This window comes from Tamandua tetradactyla, chromosome 24 (genome assembly GCF_023851605.1).
Source record: "Tamandua tetradactyla isolate mTamTet1 chromosome 24, mTamTet1.pri, whole genome shotgun sequence".
Classification (NCBI taxonomy): domain Eukaryota; kingdom Metazoa; phylum Chordata; class Mammalia; order Pilosa; family Myrmecophagidae; genus Tamandua; species Tamandua tetradactyla.
In genome coordinates, this window is record NC_135350.1 from 17,329,942 (window position 1) to 17,347,406 (window position 17,465).

Sequence of the window (17,465 nt, forward strand, 5' to 3'; positions counted from 1 at the left end):
TTCCTTTGTTCTTCCTCATGCAAAAACATTTTTAAAATTTGAGGTACCAGCTTTTTTAATTTATTGATTTCTCACTAAAGATTTTCTGTTTTCTATTTCATGAACTTCTGCCCTTATCTTTGTTGTTTCCTTGCTTTTGGTTTCTTTGCTCTTCTTTTTACTACTTTCTTAAGATAGAAACTAGGTCATTTGTTTCAGGACTTTCTTCTCTTCTTCTTGGATGTTTAGTGCTCTAAATAAATTTTCCATTAAGGAAATAGCTGCAACCTAAATTTTTGATATGTAGTTGTTTTTATTTTCATACAGATCAAAATATGTTCTAAATTCTTTTTTTTAAATGAAGAATTTGTGGGTTTGCAGAATAATCCTGCAGAAATTACCAAGTTCCCATATAACCCCCCCTCATGTGCACAGTTTTCTCTATTATTAACATTTGTATCATTTGCATCAGTGTGGTACATTTGTTAAAATTGATAAAACTATTGTTTTTATAATATATAAAAACAATGATATTATAATATTATAATAAATTATATTTTATTATAATTATACTATTAATTGTAGTCTATAGTTTATATTAGGGTTTAATGTATGTTGTACACTTTTGTTTGTTTTTACATTTTATTCTAGTTACACATATACAACTTAAAACTTCAATCTTTTAACCACATTCAAATATATAATTCAATGGTGTTAATTAAATTCACAATATATGCTACCATCACTACCATCCATTACCAAAACTTTCTATTTCCACAAGCAGGATCTCTGTACCAACTAAGCATGAACTCCCCATTTTCTATCCCACAGTGCTTCCTGGTAATCTATATTATATTTTTTGACTATGAATTTGCTTATCTCATTATTTCATATCAGTGAGATCATACGATATTGGCCCTTTTGTGTCAGTTTCGTTTTACATGATATCTTTAAGGTTTGTCCATGTCATCACATGTATCAGAATTTCATTCCTTTTTACAGTATAATGATATTCTATTGTTAATACTACAGTTTTTTTATCCATTCATCTGTTCCTTGAGACTTGTATTGCTTCCGTCTTTTGGCTGTTGTAAATGTTACACACTAGCAACATCAGTGTGTAAATGACAGTTTGAGTCCCTGCTTTCACTTCTTTGAGTATATATATTCTTGAGTATATATGTTTTTTGAGTATACACCTAGACATGGAATTTCTGGGTCGTGAGGTAATTCTATACTTATCTTTCTGAGGAACTGCCAAACTGTCTCCCACCAACAATGAACAAGTGTTCCTATGTTTCTGCTTCTCCAACACTTGTTATTTTTCCTTATTTTTTTCCATAATAGTAGGTATGAAAATGGTATCTCATTGTAGTTTTGATTTGCATTTCCCTAATGGCTAAGGATATTAAGCATCTTTTCATGTGCTTTTGACCATTTGTATATGTTCTTTGGAGATATATCTATTCAAGTGGCTTGCCCATTTTTTAAAATTATGTTGTTCATACTTTAGTTATTGAATTGTAGGATTTCTTTATATTCTAGATATTAAGTGCTTATCAGATATGTGATTTCCAAATATTTTCTCCCAGGGTATGGCTTTCTTTTTACTTCCATGATGAGGATCTTTGATACAAAAATGTTTTTAAATAAGATAATATTCCTTTTCTCTATTTTTTCTTTTGTAGCTCTGCTTTTAGAATAAAGTATAAGAAATAATTGCTTTATAGAAGGTCCTGCCAATACTTCCCTGATTTCTCTAAAAATTTTATACTTTTAGTTCTTATGTTTAGGTCTTTGATCCATTTGAATTTTTAAATATGGTGTGAGGTAGGGGTCCACCTTCATTCTTTCACTCATGCCTATCCAGTTTTCTCAGCACCATTTGTTGAAGAAACCATTCTATCCCCGTTGAGTGTACTTGGCAGCCTTGTTAACAATCAAGTGGCCATAGATGTGAGTGTGAACCCTCAATTTCATTCCATTGGTCTATGTATGTTTTCTTATGTGTATATACATGCTGTTTTATTTCTCTTGCTTTGTAATGTTTTAAAATTGGGAAGTGTAGATCTTCCAACTTCATTCTTTTTTTTTTTTTCTTTCAGGATTGTTTTGGCTTTTTAGAACCTCTTCCCCTTCCATATGAATTTGATGATTAGTTTTTGTATTTCTACAAAGAAGGCTATTGGAATTTTGATAGGATGTGTTGAACCTGGAAATTACTTTGGGCAGAATTAACATCTTAACAATATTTAGTCTTCAAATCCATGAAAAGGGAATATACTTACATTTATTTAGCAATGTCCTTACAGTTTCTGTGTGCAAATTTTTTACATCTGAATTAAATTTATTCCTAGTTATTTGCTTCTTTTACTTGCTATTCTAAATAGAATTTCTTTCTTGATTTCCTCTTCAGATTGTTAGTTACTGGTGTATAGAAATACTACTGATTTCTGCTCTAGTAGCTTTGTTGTAGCTTTTTCAGGATTTTTCTCTATAGAGAACTATGTCATCTCCAAATATGATGTTTCACTTCTTCCTTTCCATGATTTCTTTATTTCTTTTTCTTGATGAAGTATCTGGCTAGAACTTCCATAACAGTGTTGGGTAACTGTGGTATCAATGAGCATCCTTATATTTTTATATCATTGAGGGAAATCTTCCCATCTTTCACAATTGTGCATGACCTTAGTTCTCTGTTTTGCATATGTGCCTTTTTTCATGTTAAGAAAGTTTCCTTCTGTTCCTAGTTTTTGAAGTATTTTTATCAGCAGGGTTGCTGGATATTTTCAAATGCCATTTCTACATCAATTGAGATTTTTTTCCCTTCTGTTCTATTAAATAATATATTACTTAATTCATTTTCTTACTTTGAACCACCATTGCATATCTGCTAAAAATCCCACTTGGTTATAGTGTATGAGTCTTTTAATGTACTGTTGGATTTGGTTTGTTCACATTAGATTGAGGATTTTTGCATCTATATTCATAAGGGATATTGATCTGTAATTTTTTTTTTCTTATTGCCTCTTTATTTAGCTTTGATATTAGGGTAATGTTAGCTTCATAGAATGAGTTAGGAAGCATTCTCTCCTTGTCATTATTTGCAAAAGTTTGTGCAAGATTGATGTTAATTCTTCTTGAAATGTTCGGTAAATTCACTAGCTGTTTAGTGCTGGGGTTTTTTTGTTGGGAAGTTTTTGATTACTGATTCAGTCTATTCCAGCCTCTTCCTTTGACGTCTTCTGTTTATTCTTGATCAGTGTCATCTGATCAAGGAGGTTTCTAGGAACTTGTCCATTTAAACTCAGTTATATATTCTTTTGTACAGTTGTTTATACTATCCTGTTAAAATCCTTTTTTATTTCTGTCATTTGTCTATGTGTCAATAATATAAATGATGGTATTGTAGTGAGCTGTTCCAGACAGTAAACTTATGAAAATAAGTTGTTACTAGCTAAGGACCCGAAGTATTCCATGATTAATACCATAATTAATACCAAAATATTCCATAAAAAATTACTACTTTTATTCTTTAGGAAGTCTCCCATTACTTGAGAAGTGGTAACAAAAGCGTAATGTTTCATAACACCTTTTTATGAGACATTTTCAATATTTTTTCAAATGTCTTCTCATTAATTCTCAAAAATACCTAGTAGGAATATCTAAATACTGAGGAGGGAAGACCTTTAAAATGTCAGCAATATTTTTATACAAGCTGAAAAGTATATTCTTGAAATTAGCATGCTAGTATTGCCTTTGGATTAGCCATGGTCTTGAGTATATAGCCTTTGAAATGAAAACATTCTGTGGAATAATCCCTGGCACAAAAGTTATCTACAGAATTTGTAATGTAGATATCCTATTATATAGCATTTGTGATAATAACTATAATTATCTGCATTCTCTTTATTTTAATCAATGGAGGAGACCAAAAAATAGAACTTCTTCACCATTCAGTTTTTTGGTAATCATTCTAATTATCTGTTTTATTTCCTCTTTATCCATCCCCTGTTCCCCTTTGTTTTTCCAATCATAGCTCTATGCCATCCCCTGGTTTCTCACCATGTTTACCCGTAAGTATCATTTTTCCCTTCCTTTTTGTATTTTTAAAGGATAGCTCCATTTTACCCAGTATATTTACAATAATATTAAGCAGATTTAATAAGCGTCCTTATGTAATTCTGTTGTAATAGATTTGGGATGAAAAGATTTTCAATTGTTCTGACCCTGAACATCAAAATAAAATTTTATAGGATGAAAATCAATTTAACATGTCATGACATATAATTTCTACCTCTATTGAAAAAGAAATTACATTCACTATAGTATTTACAGAAAATTTAGAGGGACAACTTTTACAACCAAATCAATCTTAATTTTAGAGATTGTCTAGAAACTCACAGTTTTGTTATTTTCCTAAAGTAACATTCTACTGGAAATTAAGCAGATTATGTGAATGTGTAATATTTTAATCATTTACAAATATTAATACAGTGGATATCCTGCTTTTTTGTATATCCACATGAAAAATGGAATGCAATATGCTGAAATAATCAATATGAATTAGCCTAGAAAGGTCTCCATAGGATATTGTTAAAAGAGAAGAAAGTTGCAAAAAATATAAATTTGTCCATAGGATATTTGGGCAGGAATCTAATAAGAAAATTATTTGGAGTGCATAATTGAAATGTAACTATTCTGTGCCTAAAACATTTCTAAAGTACATCTAGGAAAATAAAGTTTGAGAATAATATGACCTGGAAGATTCTGGAAGAAATATAATCATTGGGACAACTATACCAAGATTGTTAATGGAGGTTAGAAAATGCCATCTATTTGACCAATCTGATTATCACTTCTTTAGGATGCCTTCAAACGTTATTAATCTACAAAGACAAATAAGCATTTTATAAGAACATTGGGTAGGAATTTTTATTCTTAAATAATAGTTAATAATCATGTGTCTATCAAAACATTGCTGTTTGGATTTTTATCTCGCTTTTTTAAAATATCTATTTATTTATTGCTTGTGTCATTTTACAGATGTATTTCCACTGCACAAAATTTTTCACCTCTGGGATACCTTACTACTTGGGAATTCCTCTTTCCCATTCTGTATTGGAGTAGCAATTCTTCAGCAGCTACGGGACCGGCTTTTGTCTAATGGTTTTAATGAGTGTATTCTCCTCTTCTCTGATTTACCAGGTATAGTTAAAAATAAATGGAATCATTAAATTTGGCTAGAAAGTAATGAGACATTTAAAGTCATTTGCAGAAATAATCATCCAAACTTCCAGAATTTATGATCTCTCTCCAGCTTCTCTCCTTTTACACCCTGCCTCTTGCATTGTAGGTACAGAATCGAATCATGTTAGATTACTGTAGTTTACTTTCATCTCAGAAAGTGATGTCACTGAAAGTGTAGACGAACAAAGAAAAAGAAGTCCTGGGGACATTTGCCTTCTTTAGCATTTTGCTTATAATAGGCCTGTTTTTATTCAGCTTATGGAAAGTAAATAAAGAGCATTTGGGAAGGTGTTTTGACAATCTCTTTGGTTTTACAAAGATGTAACTCACATGGAGCTTTGCAAACTCTTGGCCATAGCTGCTTGCTAATAATTTGACAGTTGACAAAAGGGGTCACTATCTTCTTGGTCTCCAAGAAAATGCCAGTCATTCAATGTAGGTTGGTTAGTTAAGTCAAATAGGTTATTCACGAGTCAGGAGATGGTAAATCTAGGAATTGAAAGCTAAAGTTTGGAAATATGGACAACTATAGCCTAAGCTTTGATGCATAGTTAAAAAGATGAAATTTACATGGTTACTAAGATATAAACTAAATCTATGAAAGAATTAAAAACTAAACTGTGGTTTTGCAGAAATTAATATTGCATTGACTCCATCCCTTCTTCTGATTCTATTCTTGTTTTCCATATGTTCAAGGCACACATGTGATGTAAAATTATACAGAAGAAATATTTGTTTGAATATCAAACAAAGAAAAAAGATACCTTAATATATTTATTATGCACTCTCAAGAGGAATAAGAAACCTGTTGCCTTCCCTTATTTTTATTTTTGATGGGTAGTCTGTACCTGATATTCCTCCATCTCTCTATTGTTGAAAATCTTCATCCCTTTTGGGAATATAATAACAAAAATGCTTTAGATTTATTTGAAAATTCCCCTCTCAAAAAAATTTAAAAGTATCACTAATTTATCAAACTCAGAATTAAAATTATTTCTTATATGAAAAAATAGTAGTTTATTTCTTATGTTAATTTTTTCTGAGGGATTCTTTATGAAAAGTAAGCTTTTTTTTTCTTTTTGGTGTGGAACAATAACAAGGTCATTTCATGAACTAGGAAAACTGTCACTAGCAGATGTTTTTCTATAAATTCCAACTTGCCAAAATAAACATAGGATGATTGATTAGGAATAAAGGCGTTTTTCCAGTCATTTCTTTAAAAAAAAAATTAGTACTAATGCTGATTGTGAATTTAGAAAAACAATTTTAATGACTTTCCAATTTCATGCAATGTCTAGATTCACCAGTTAAATGCTGGTGAAATATTTTATAGGTAGATTAGTGGTAGCTCTGCTTCTCTGCTAATTTCTGAAATCAGGAGATAAGAAATATGTTTGTTAGAACTAACTAGTTGAAAAGGTAAACTGTGATGTTTTTGAAAAAAAGGATGCCTCCTATTAATATGAATTGCCTTGATCCTCAGTGCTGTTATTTCTGACTCATCATTTATTTGGTCGTGGTATAATATTCTCATTGGGGGAAAAAAGAGTTTATAAGAAAAACATGGTTTAACCACAAGAATAAAGCAGAAAGAATTTAAATGTAAACTTTAAATATACATATGTGTTGTTGTTTTTTAATTGAAGTACAACCATTTGGGGCATTTTTCCCAAATAGGTCAAAAGGAATATCATTTTTCATCATGCCAAGCCCCCATCTGTGCTTGTACATTCTGCTTAGAAACTGAGAATTGGTCACAGGAAGAATCTTAAGAAGTGAATTCAGATTAGCAAACATACAAACACAAGCATGCCAGATTTTCCTTCTCTAAGCAAAACATTATGTGTGTTAACTTAGAACATTTTTGAAAGAAATTGTTTTTCTAGTCTACCGAAAAAGAATAGATAAATTAACTCCGAATTTCACTTCTAATTCTTCAAAGTCTTTTGTTAAAGACATGTTAGGATTAAGCATCGATATGTTATGCTTTGCTGAAATTCCCACTTAACTGATAAGTAAACTATCAGAACAAATGTAACTAAATTCTTTGCTGAAGAAGATTGGCAAATTCACTGTTAATATGTATTGGCAGTGACATAATAGAAACTTGCTTTTTTTTTTTTTTTTTAGATCAACCCTCACAGTTCTTTCCACAGGGGAGACTAAGTAGCCTAATGATGAACATGAACTGTAGAGCCAGATTACTTGGGTTTAGATCCTGGCTTGGCCACGTAAAGTTGTGTGACCTTAGGGAAATGGTTGACCTCTTTGAATCTCTTTCCTTATCTCTGATTATGAGAATAATAATAGCAACTACCTCAACGGATTGTGGCGTTAAGTAAGTCAGTATATCTAAAGAACTTAGAGCAGAGCCTGGCAAAGAACAAATGTTGTTATGATGATGATGATGATAGGTTGGTTGTACTTCTTACTTTTTCCCTTTTATCATGACATACTTTGTCATTGGTAGTATAAATGCAGCAATTATCCCATTTGGCTCTTCCTGTGAATTATTGAAGTAAGTTTCAATACTGCGTTTTTGTTACCAAAAGCAAATGAGGACTTATCTAAAAAGACAAATTAATATTCAATGTTAAGTGTATATTATGACTAAGAAGACTCTTTCTTTTTTCCTTGTTCAGAGACAGCATAGTATAGTGACTAGAGAGCACTGACTTCAGATTCAGACAGACGTGGCTTTGAGTCCTAGTTCTACCACTCACTAGCTATGTGATTTTTGGAAGCTTTCAGTGTGTGCTGCTAAAAGAGCGTGATCTAGAAAGTAAGATAGTTATGAGTTCACATCTCAGCTCTGTACCTTCTAGCTCTATCAACTTAGGCAAATAATTTCATCTCACTGGAAAGAGGATCCTGTACAATATAGAATCCTTTAAGTAAAAATGGATATAATATCTGTGTTTGCCTTAGTATTATTGTGAGCACTTATAATAATATGCATAATACACCTGGCACAAAACCTGGTTCAGAGTAGGCATAACTTTTAAAAAAGATTATGTAGCATTTAATATTGAACTAGCATTCATTCTATGTCAGTTCACTCTCCTTTCTTCACCCTTTCCTCTACTTTATACTAATCCTTTTATTCGTGAAGTGAAAACTCAGCAGAAAGGCTTGATACTCTGCCAAAATTGCTTCTAACTTCTGTTGCCTTGTATTCGATATATAGTGTGTTGCTACATTCCAAGGAAGTACAAATGGTGCTAAAAATTTTTGCTACAAGTTCTTGACATGTCTTTGTTATTTGTGCCATTTTGGTCCTAGAGGAAACAACTATGAGAGCAGTACAATTGGCACTTCTCATATGTTCTAAAAATAGTGGCAAGGTATTTTGAAAGAGATAATGTGTTTTTCATAACACCATACAATACTGGATTTTGACCACTGGTGTTAAGAGAGCAGTTTCCATAGTTACCACCATTTAAACCCACTTATTACAGAGTGAAATTTGCAGCCTTCATTCTGCTGTAGTGTCCATTTCACTTATTTTTTTTTTTAAGTGTTTGAGAATATATCCAAACAGTTTTCAAGATGAGTATGATATCTGAATAAAACCAGAAAGGTTGTACATACTTTTTTTGTTTGTTTGTTTGTTTGGTTGGTTTTTTTGCATGGGCAGGCACCAAGAATCGAACTAGTGCATACTTTTAAAGTAGATTTGTAACAGAGGATGTATTTAAATGATTTTTTTTATATTGTTGGGACATTTCTTTTGTATGGCTAAAAATTAATTCAAAATGCAGATGTTAATCTATATGGTGGAAAGAAATCCTTAGTCTATGTATCTTTGGATGTCTGGGCAGCTTCAAAGGGCAGAATAATAGAAGCAAGAAAGTTTTTCCTAGAGAGCCTGTGGAAAGAAATTGACAAATCTATGTGGAAGACTACTTAACTTATTCTCAGATGTTAAAATAGTGACTTTAACATTGAGAGAGAAATATGTATATATAAACTATATTTAAAGGAAATACTGAGACTTTTTTAAAGCAGTTTGTATTATATTACTTAGATTAGTGTGGGCTATGTCATGAAAGCAACACATTTTTTTTTGGCAGTGCAGTTATGTGCCAGAATGCCTAAGATTCATAATAAAAGAACCAGGATATTTCTTTCAAATAACACAAATATGTTGAGACTAAAACAAAATAAGTCAAATTGTAAAAATGAAGAAATAGAGGAAACTACTAAAATATGAAGAATTCTTTAAAAGCTATGTCTTATTATTTTCTTGTTTCTCCCCAAGATGAGCAATGCTGAGAACAAGAGTGAAAGAGGCAATTCAATTCTATTTATGAAATTCCGTAGATATTTTTTGTTATAGAAGTTGTGGGTTTACAGAAAAATCATACTTAAAGTACAGGATTCTCGTATACCACCCTATTATAGCTTGCATTGATGTGATGTATTTGATACAATTGATAAAAGCACATTTTTGTAATTGTACTATTAACTATAGTCCATCTTTTAAATTAGGGTCCACTGTTTTTTGTTGTGCAATTCCATGGATTTTTAAAATTTTTATTAACATATATACAACTAAATTTTCCCTTTTAAACAAATTCAAATAGATAATTTAGTTCTGTTAATTACATGTACAATGTTGTGCTACCATAACCATTATCCGTTACCAAAACGTTTCTATCATCCTAAATAGAACCTCTGTAGATTTTAAGCATTAACTCACTATTCTCTACCCCCACCCTGTCCACTGGTAACCTATATTCTAGGTTCTGGAGTGTTCCACGATACTCTGGAATTTTGAAATAGCTGACTCAGCTAGTTCCTGCCTGTTTAAAAGTTGCTGTGGTAGGAGAACTGATTCCTGGAGCTTTTTAATCTGTCATGTCCCCACAATTCCGCTCCATAGATTTTTTTTCTTATTTTATTAATTTTTAATTTTTTTAAATTATAACAAACAAATGCAAACATTCTTAACTTATCATCATTCCATTCTACATATATAATCAATAATTCACAATATCATCACATAGTTGCATATTCATCATCATAATCATTTCTTAGAACATTTGCACCAATTCAGAAAAAGAAATAAAAGACAGCCGAAAAAAATTCAACCTCTTACCACTCCCTTTCATTGATCACTAACATTTCAATCTAAATTTATTTTAACATTTGTTCCCCCTATTATTTATTTTTATTCCATATGTTTTACTTGTCTGTTTATAAGGAAGATAAAAGGAGCATCAGACACAAGGTTTTCCCAATCACACAGTCACATTGTGAAAGCTGTATCATTATACAATCAATCACCTTCAAGAAACATGGCTACTGGAACACAGCTCTACATTTTCAGGCAGTTCCCTCCAGCTTCTTCACTACATCTTGACTAACAAGGTGATATCTACTTAATGCGTAAGAATAACCTCCAGGATAACCTCTCGATTCTGTTTGAAATCTCTCAGCCATTGACATTTATTTTGTCTCATTTCACTCTTCCCCCTTTTGGTCAAGAAGGTTTTCTCAACCCCCTGATGCTGAGTCTCAGCTCATTTTAGGATTTCTATCCCGCGTTGCCAGGAAGGTCCACACCCCTGAGAGTCATGTCCCATCTAGACGGGGGGAGGGCAGTGACTGGAGAAAGAGGCCACATCTGAGCAACAAAAGAGGTTCTCTTGGGGGTGACTCTTAGGCCTAATTTTAAGTAGGCTTGACCTATCCTTTGTGGAGTTAAGGTTCATATGAACAAACTCCAAGATTGAGGGCTCAGCCTATTGCTTTGGTTGTCCCCACTGCTTGTGAGAAAATCAAGAATTCTCCACTTTCAAAAGTTGAATTTTCCATCTTTCTCACCATTCCCCGAAGAGGACTTTGCAAATACTTTTTATTAACTGTTCAAATCACTCTGAGATTTATTGGGGCATCACTCTGGACAAACCAACAAAATCTCATGCCCTACTCAAGGTTCCATGTACTTATGGTGTTCAATTAAGCTGTCTACATGAGTTATATAAGGAAATGTACTAGTCAAAATATAAATTTTGTACCAAATAAACATTTTTTGCTTTAGCTCACACATAAGTTAAAATTTTTAAATATTAATTACCATCTATTTTCAGCACCCTGCAGTAATGACATTCCTTTGTTCTTCCTCATGCAAAAACATTTTTTAATTTGTACATTTAGTCACTATCATTATACACTCTATGCATTCGTAGATTATGCCATCTCAGTCTTTATCTTTTATCTTTCTTTCTGATTTCATTTGTGCCCCCAGCCATCCTCCCTCTATCATTCTCACATCCAGCTTCATTCAATGTTTTAACCTAATTGTATTACAGTTAGGTAGTATTGTGCTATCCATTTCTGAGTTTTTACAATCAGTCCTGTTGCACAATCTGCATTCCTTCAATTCCAGTTATGCAGTATCTTACCCTATTTCTGTCTCCTGATGGTCTCTGTTACCAATGAAATTCTCCAAGTTTATTCACTAATGTCAGTTCATATCAGTGAGACCATACAGTATTTGTCCTTTTGTTTCTGGCTAATCTCACTGAGCATAATGTCCTTAAGGTCCATCCATGTTGTTACATAATTCATAACTTTATTCTGTCTTATGGCTGCATAATATTCCATCTATGCAATATTGTAATGTTCCATCTATGTAATAAACAGCTTGTTTAGCCACTCATCTGTTGATGGACATTTTGGCTATTTCCATCTCTTCGCAATTGTAAATAATGCTGCCATAAATATTGGCGTGCAAATGTCCATTTGTGTCCTTGCGCTCATGTGCTTCAAGTAGTTACCTAACAATGGTATTGTCGGGTCATATGGCAATTCTATATTTAGCTTCCTGAGGAACCACCAAAATACCTTCCACAACAGTTGTACCATTTCACATTCCCACCAACAGTGGATAAGTGTGCCTCTTTCTCCACATCCTCTCCAGCACTTGTCGTTTTCTGTTTTATTAATAATGGCCAATCTTGTGGGTGTGAGATGATATCTCATTGTGGTTTTGATTTGCATTTCCCTAATAGCCAGGGAAGTTGAGTATCTTTTCACGTGCCTTTTGACCATTTGTATTTCCTCTTCTGAGAAGTGTCTGTTGAAGTCTTTTGCCCATTTTGTAATTGGATTGTCTGTCTTTTTGTTGTTGAGTTGAACAATCTCTATATATATTCTGAATACTAGACCTTTATCTGATGTATTATTTCCAAATATCATCTCCCATTGTGTAGGCTGTCTTTTTACTTTCTTGACGAAGTTCTTTGATGCACAAAAGTGTTTAAATTTGAGGAGTTCCCATTTCTTTCTTTCTTTCTTCAGTGCTCATGCTTTGGGTGTAAGGTCTAGAAAACCACCTCCTATTATAAGATTGATAAGATATTTCTCTACATTTTCTTCTAACAGTTTTATGGTCTTAGATCTAATGTTTAGGTCTTTGGTCCATTTTCAGTTAATTTTTGTGTAGGGTGTGAGATATGGCTCCTTTTTCATTCTTTTGCAGATGAATATCCAGTTCTCTAGGCACCATTTATTGAAGAGACTGTTCTGTCCCAGGTGTGTTGGCTTTACTGCCTTATCAAAGATCAATTGTCTGTAGATGAGAGGGTCTATATATAAACAGTCTATTCTATTCCATTGGTCAGTATATCTATCTTTATGCCAGTACCATGCTGTTTTGACCACTGTAGCTTCATAATATGCCTTAAAATCAGGTAGCGTGAGACCTCTGACATCATTTTTTTTTTCTCATGATACTTTTAGGTATTGGCGACACCCTGCCCTTACAGATAAATTTGTTTATTGGTTTTTCTGTTTTTGAAAAGTAATTTTTGGGGATTTTAGTTGGTATTGCATTGAATCTGTAAATCAATTTAGGTAGAATTGACGTCTAATTATATTTAGTCTTCCAGTCCATGAACATGATATGCCCTTCCATCTATTTAGATCTTCTGTGATTTCTTTTAATAATTTCTTGTAGTTTTCTTTGTATAGGTCTTTTGTCTCTTTAGTTAAATTTATTCCTAAATATTTTATTCTTTTGGTTGCAATTGTAAATGGAATTTTTTTCTTGATTTCCCCCTCAGATTGTTCATTACTAGTGTATAATAACACTACACATTTTTTAGTGTTGATCTTGTAACCTGCCACTTTGCTGTATTCATTTATTAGCTCAACTAGTTTTGCTGTGGATTTTTCAGGGTTTTTGACATATAGTATCATATCATCTGCAAACAGTGAGAGTATACTTCGTCCTTTCTGATTTTGATACCTTGTATTTCTATTTCTTGTCTAATTGCTCTGGCTAGAACTTCCAACACAATGTTGAATAACAGTGGTGATAGTGGACATCCTTGTCTTGTTCCTGATCTTAGATGGGGAAAGTTTTCAGTTTTTCCCCGTTGAGGATGATATTAGCTATGGGTTTTTCATATATTCCCTTTATCATGTTGAGGAAATTCCCTTCTATTCCTATTCTTTGAAGTGTTTTCAACAGGAAAGGGTGTAGAATTTTGTCAAATGCCTTTTCTGCATCAATCGAGATGATCATGTGGTTTTTCTGCTTTGATTTGTTGATATGGTGTAGTATATTAATTGATTTTCTTATATTGAACCATCCTTGCATACCTGGGATGAATCTTACGTGGTCATGGTGTATAATTCTTTTAGTGCTCCTGGATTTGATTTACTAGGATTTTATTGAGAATTTTTGCATCTATATTCATTAGAGAGATTGGTCTGTAGTTTTCTTTTTTTGTAATGTCTTTGTCTGGCTTTGGCATGAGGATTATGTTGGCTTCATATAATCCTCATGAATTATATTCATGAGACACTATGTATTAATAAAATACATAGCTTCCTAACTCATTGAATGGCTTTCCCTCCTTTTCAGTTTTTTTGAAGAGTTTGAGCAGAATTGGTACTAATTCTTTCTGGAATGTTTGGTAGAATTCACTTGTGAAGCCATCTGGTCCTGGAGTTTTCTTTTGGGGGAGCTTCTTAATGACTGATTCAGTTTCTTTACTTGTGATTGGTTTGTTAAGGTCGTCTGTTTCTTCTCAAGTCAATGTTGGGTGTTCATGCCTTTCTAGGAAGTTGTCCATTTCATCTACATTGTCGAATTTATTAGCATAAAGTTGTTTGTAGTATCCTCTCTTCCTTTATTTCTGTGGGGTCAGTAGTTATGTCTCCTCTTTCATTTCTGATTTTATTTATTTGCATCCTCTCTCTTCTTCCTTTTGTCAACCTTAATAAGGGTCCATCAACCTTATTGATTTTCTCATAGAACCAACTTCTGGTTTTGTTGAGTTTCTCAATTGTTTTCGTGTTCTCAATTTCATTTATTTCTGCTGTAATCTGCATTATTTCTTTCCTTTTGCTTGCTTTGGGGCTAGTTTGCTGTTCTTTCTCTAGTTCTTCCAAGTGAACCATTAATTCCTCAATTTTTGCCCTTTCTTCTTTTTTGATATAGGCATTTAGGACAATAAATATCCCTCTTAGCACTGCCTTTGCTACATCCCATAAATTTTGATATGTTGTGTTTTCATTTTCATTTGCCTCAAGATAAATACTGATTTCTCTTGTAATTTCTTCCTTGTCCCACTGATTGTTTAAGAGTGTGTTGTTGAGCCTCCACATATTTGTGAATTTTCTGGCACTCTGCCTATTGTTGATTTCCAACTTCATTCCTTTATGATCTGAGAAAGTGTTTTGTTTGATTTCAATCTTTTTAAATTTGTCACCCAGCATATGGTCTATCCTTGAGAATGATCCATGAGCACTTGAGAAAAAAGTGTATCCTGGTGTTGTGGGGTGTAATGGTCTATAAATGTCTGTTAAGTCTAGCTCATTTATTGTATTATTCAAATTCTCTGTTTCTTTATTGATCCTCTGTCTAGATGTTCTTTCCATTGATGACAGTGTGGAATCAAAGTCTCCAACTGTTATAGTAGATGTGTCTATTTCTCTTTTCAGTGTTTTCAGTGTTTGCCTCGTGTTTTGGAGCATTCTGACTCAGTGCATAAATATTTATGATTGTTATGTCTTCTTATTGAATTGTTCCTTTTATTAATACATAGTGTCTTTCTTTGTCTCTTTTAACTGTTTTACATTTGAAATCTAATATGTTGGATATTAGGATAGCTACTCCTGTACTTTTCTGATTGTTATGTGCATGAAATATCTTTTCCCAACCTTTCACTTTCAACCTATGTTTTTCCTTGGGTCTAAAATGTGTTTCCTCTAGGTAGCATATAGATGGGTCCTGTTTTTTAATCCATTCTGCCAGTCCATGTCTTTTGATTGGACTGATTGAAGTTGAATCCATTAACATTTAGTGTTATTACTGTACGAATAGTACTTTCTTCTACCATTTTGTCTTTTGGATTTTATGTGTCATATCTAATTTTTCTTCTTTTTACCTTTACTGATAGTCTTCATTTCTACACTCTTCTCCACACCTCTCTCTCTCCGTCTTTTTGTATCTGTCTCTAGTGCTCCCTTTAGTATTTCTTGCGAAGCCAGTCTCTTGGGCACAAATTCTCTCAATGATTTTTTTGTCTGAAAATGTTTTAATTTCACCCTCATTTTGGAAGGACAATTTTGCCGGAGATAGAATTCTTGGCTGGCAGTTTTTCTCTTTTAGTAATTTAAATATATCATCCCACTGTCTTCTCGCCTCCGTGATTTCTACTGAGAAATCATGAAAAACCTGTTTCTTTTTTCTTTTTTCTTTATCCATCAACCCTGCCTCCTCAGCACTGGGGCAAAAATCAGCAACCTCCACTTTGACCAGGTTCAGCTGAGCTGGGGGCCTATTTTTAGTAGCCAGAATTTGTGAATTAATTTCACATTTGGAGTTTTGTTGTGCTCAACCCCTGCTGCTGGTAAAGTAGGCAAGAAATGAGAAATAATACTAGATATTAGAAGATATTTAACTTCTTTTTATTGACATAACCTCCATCCAATTGGTGGTATATTTACCCTCATCTAGAGAAATAAAATGGATTCCTAACACCATAACTTAATTTTTATTTGATCTCCTAAGAATTGTTTAGCAAATTGTAAACATTTGATTTCTAAGTGCTCTATGAGATATTATGTGTATATGCATATCCTTTATGGCATCAGTATCTCTAGATTGAAAAGCATAACTGGCAAGAACATAAAAATAATTCAGTCATACACATGTTAATGTGCTGGTGGGTAGTTGTCATGTTGCCCGATAGAGTAACCTTTCAGCAGCCTAAAATCTGCAGGTGATATTTAGTACTCATTCATTAATTACTATTCCAGTGTTACTGCCTGGGAGGAATAAGCCTCACAACAAGATGCTCATTTATAATAATTATCAAAACCATTAGAAGATGGCAGAGTAGGAAGCTCCAGAACTCAGTCTTCTAGCAAAACAGCAACTGAGAAAACTATTTTGAAACTCCAGAGTATAGAACGCTGTATAACATCCACAGGAGAGCCAGAGGAAGAGGGTGATAAATTATGGTAAAAGAACAGTAAATTGCTCTTTCCATGTGGCTACTACCAGCTCTCATCCCCCACTCTCATGGCAGTCTCCTGGATCCAGCCCCTAACTAGCTGCTGGTGATAGAAAGGGGCCTAAAAATCCTCTTCCCCAAGAAGACAGTGGGCATGGCCATTCACTGATCACAGCTTTTCCTTAGTGATTATAGATCGCTGGGTTCCAGCTCTGAGGGCAGCTCTTGTTTCAACCCACCCACCCCAGTCAAAGGTTGCATCGGCCATTGTTTCAGCTCTCCCCACACAGGGGCAGAAGTGGTGGAGATTTAAAGATGTGTGTTTCCTCGCCACTGCAGGGGAAAGTTAGCTGAAGGGCTCCATTTGCTAGGCGCGCCAAAAAAGCTAAGCTTTGGGGAATGACCATAGAAGGTTTGGTTTTGGTGCCCATGCTTATCCTCTCCCCAGGGCACTTTAGAACTGGTCTGCACCCCCTTCATGGGTGCCTGGCATTGTTTTGGCTGGGGAAGGCTGACTTGGGACAATCCTCTTCTGGATGACCCGTCTTCCAGAATTTGCCTTCCACGCAAAAACAATGGGAGACAATGAAAGGAGTGTAAACAGCATGGAGGCAAATAGTCTGAGACAAAGGCCACATTAACAAAGGAAAAAAAACATGATCACCATAGTTGATGCAGAAAAGGCATTTGACAATGTACCACACCCTTTCTTCATTAAAACCTTTAGAACACTAGGAATAGAAGGAAACTCCCTGAACA

The 17,465-nt window shown here is 33.5% G+C and overlaps 1 protein-coding gene across 8 annotated transcripts in view; it reads left to right on the top strand.

Annotated features, from left to right (window-relative positions):
* Positions 1 to 17,465, top strand: part of TBCK (TBC1 domain containing kinase) — a 288,273-nt gene that overhangs the window by 159,074 nt on the left and 111,734 nt on the right. For 7 of the 8 annotated variants that reach the window (XM_077142621.1, XM_077142622.1, XM_077142624.1 and 4 more), the window contains 2 exons: positions 4,019 to 4,055; positions 5,026 to 5,187. The exons of the other annotated variant lie outside the window; for it this stretch is intronic. In XM_077142621.1, coding sequence (XP_076998736.1) covers positions 4,019 to 4,055; positions 5,026 to 5,187 — 199 coding nt within the window. The remainder of the gene's footprint in view (positions 1 to 4,018; positions 4,056 to 5,025; positions 5,188 to 17,465) is intronic. 8 annotated transcript variants of the gene reach the window in all.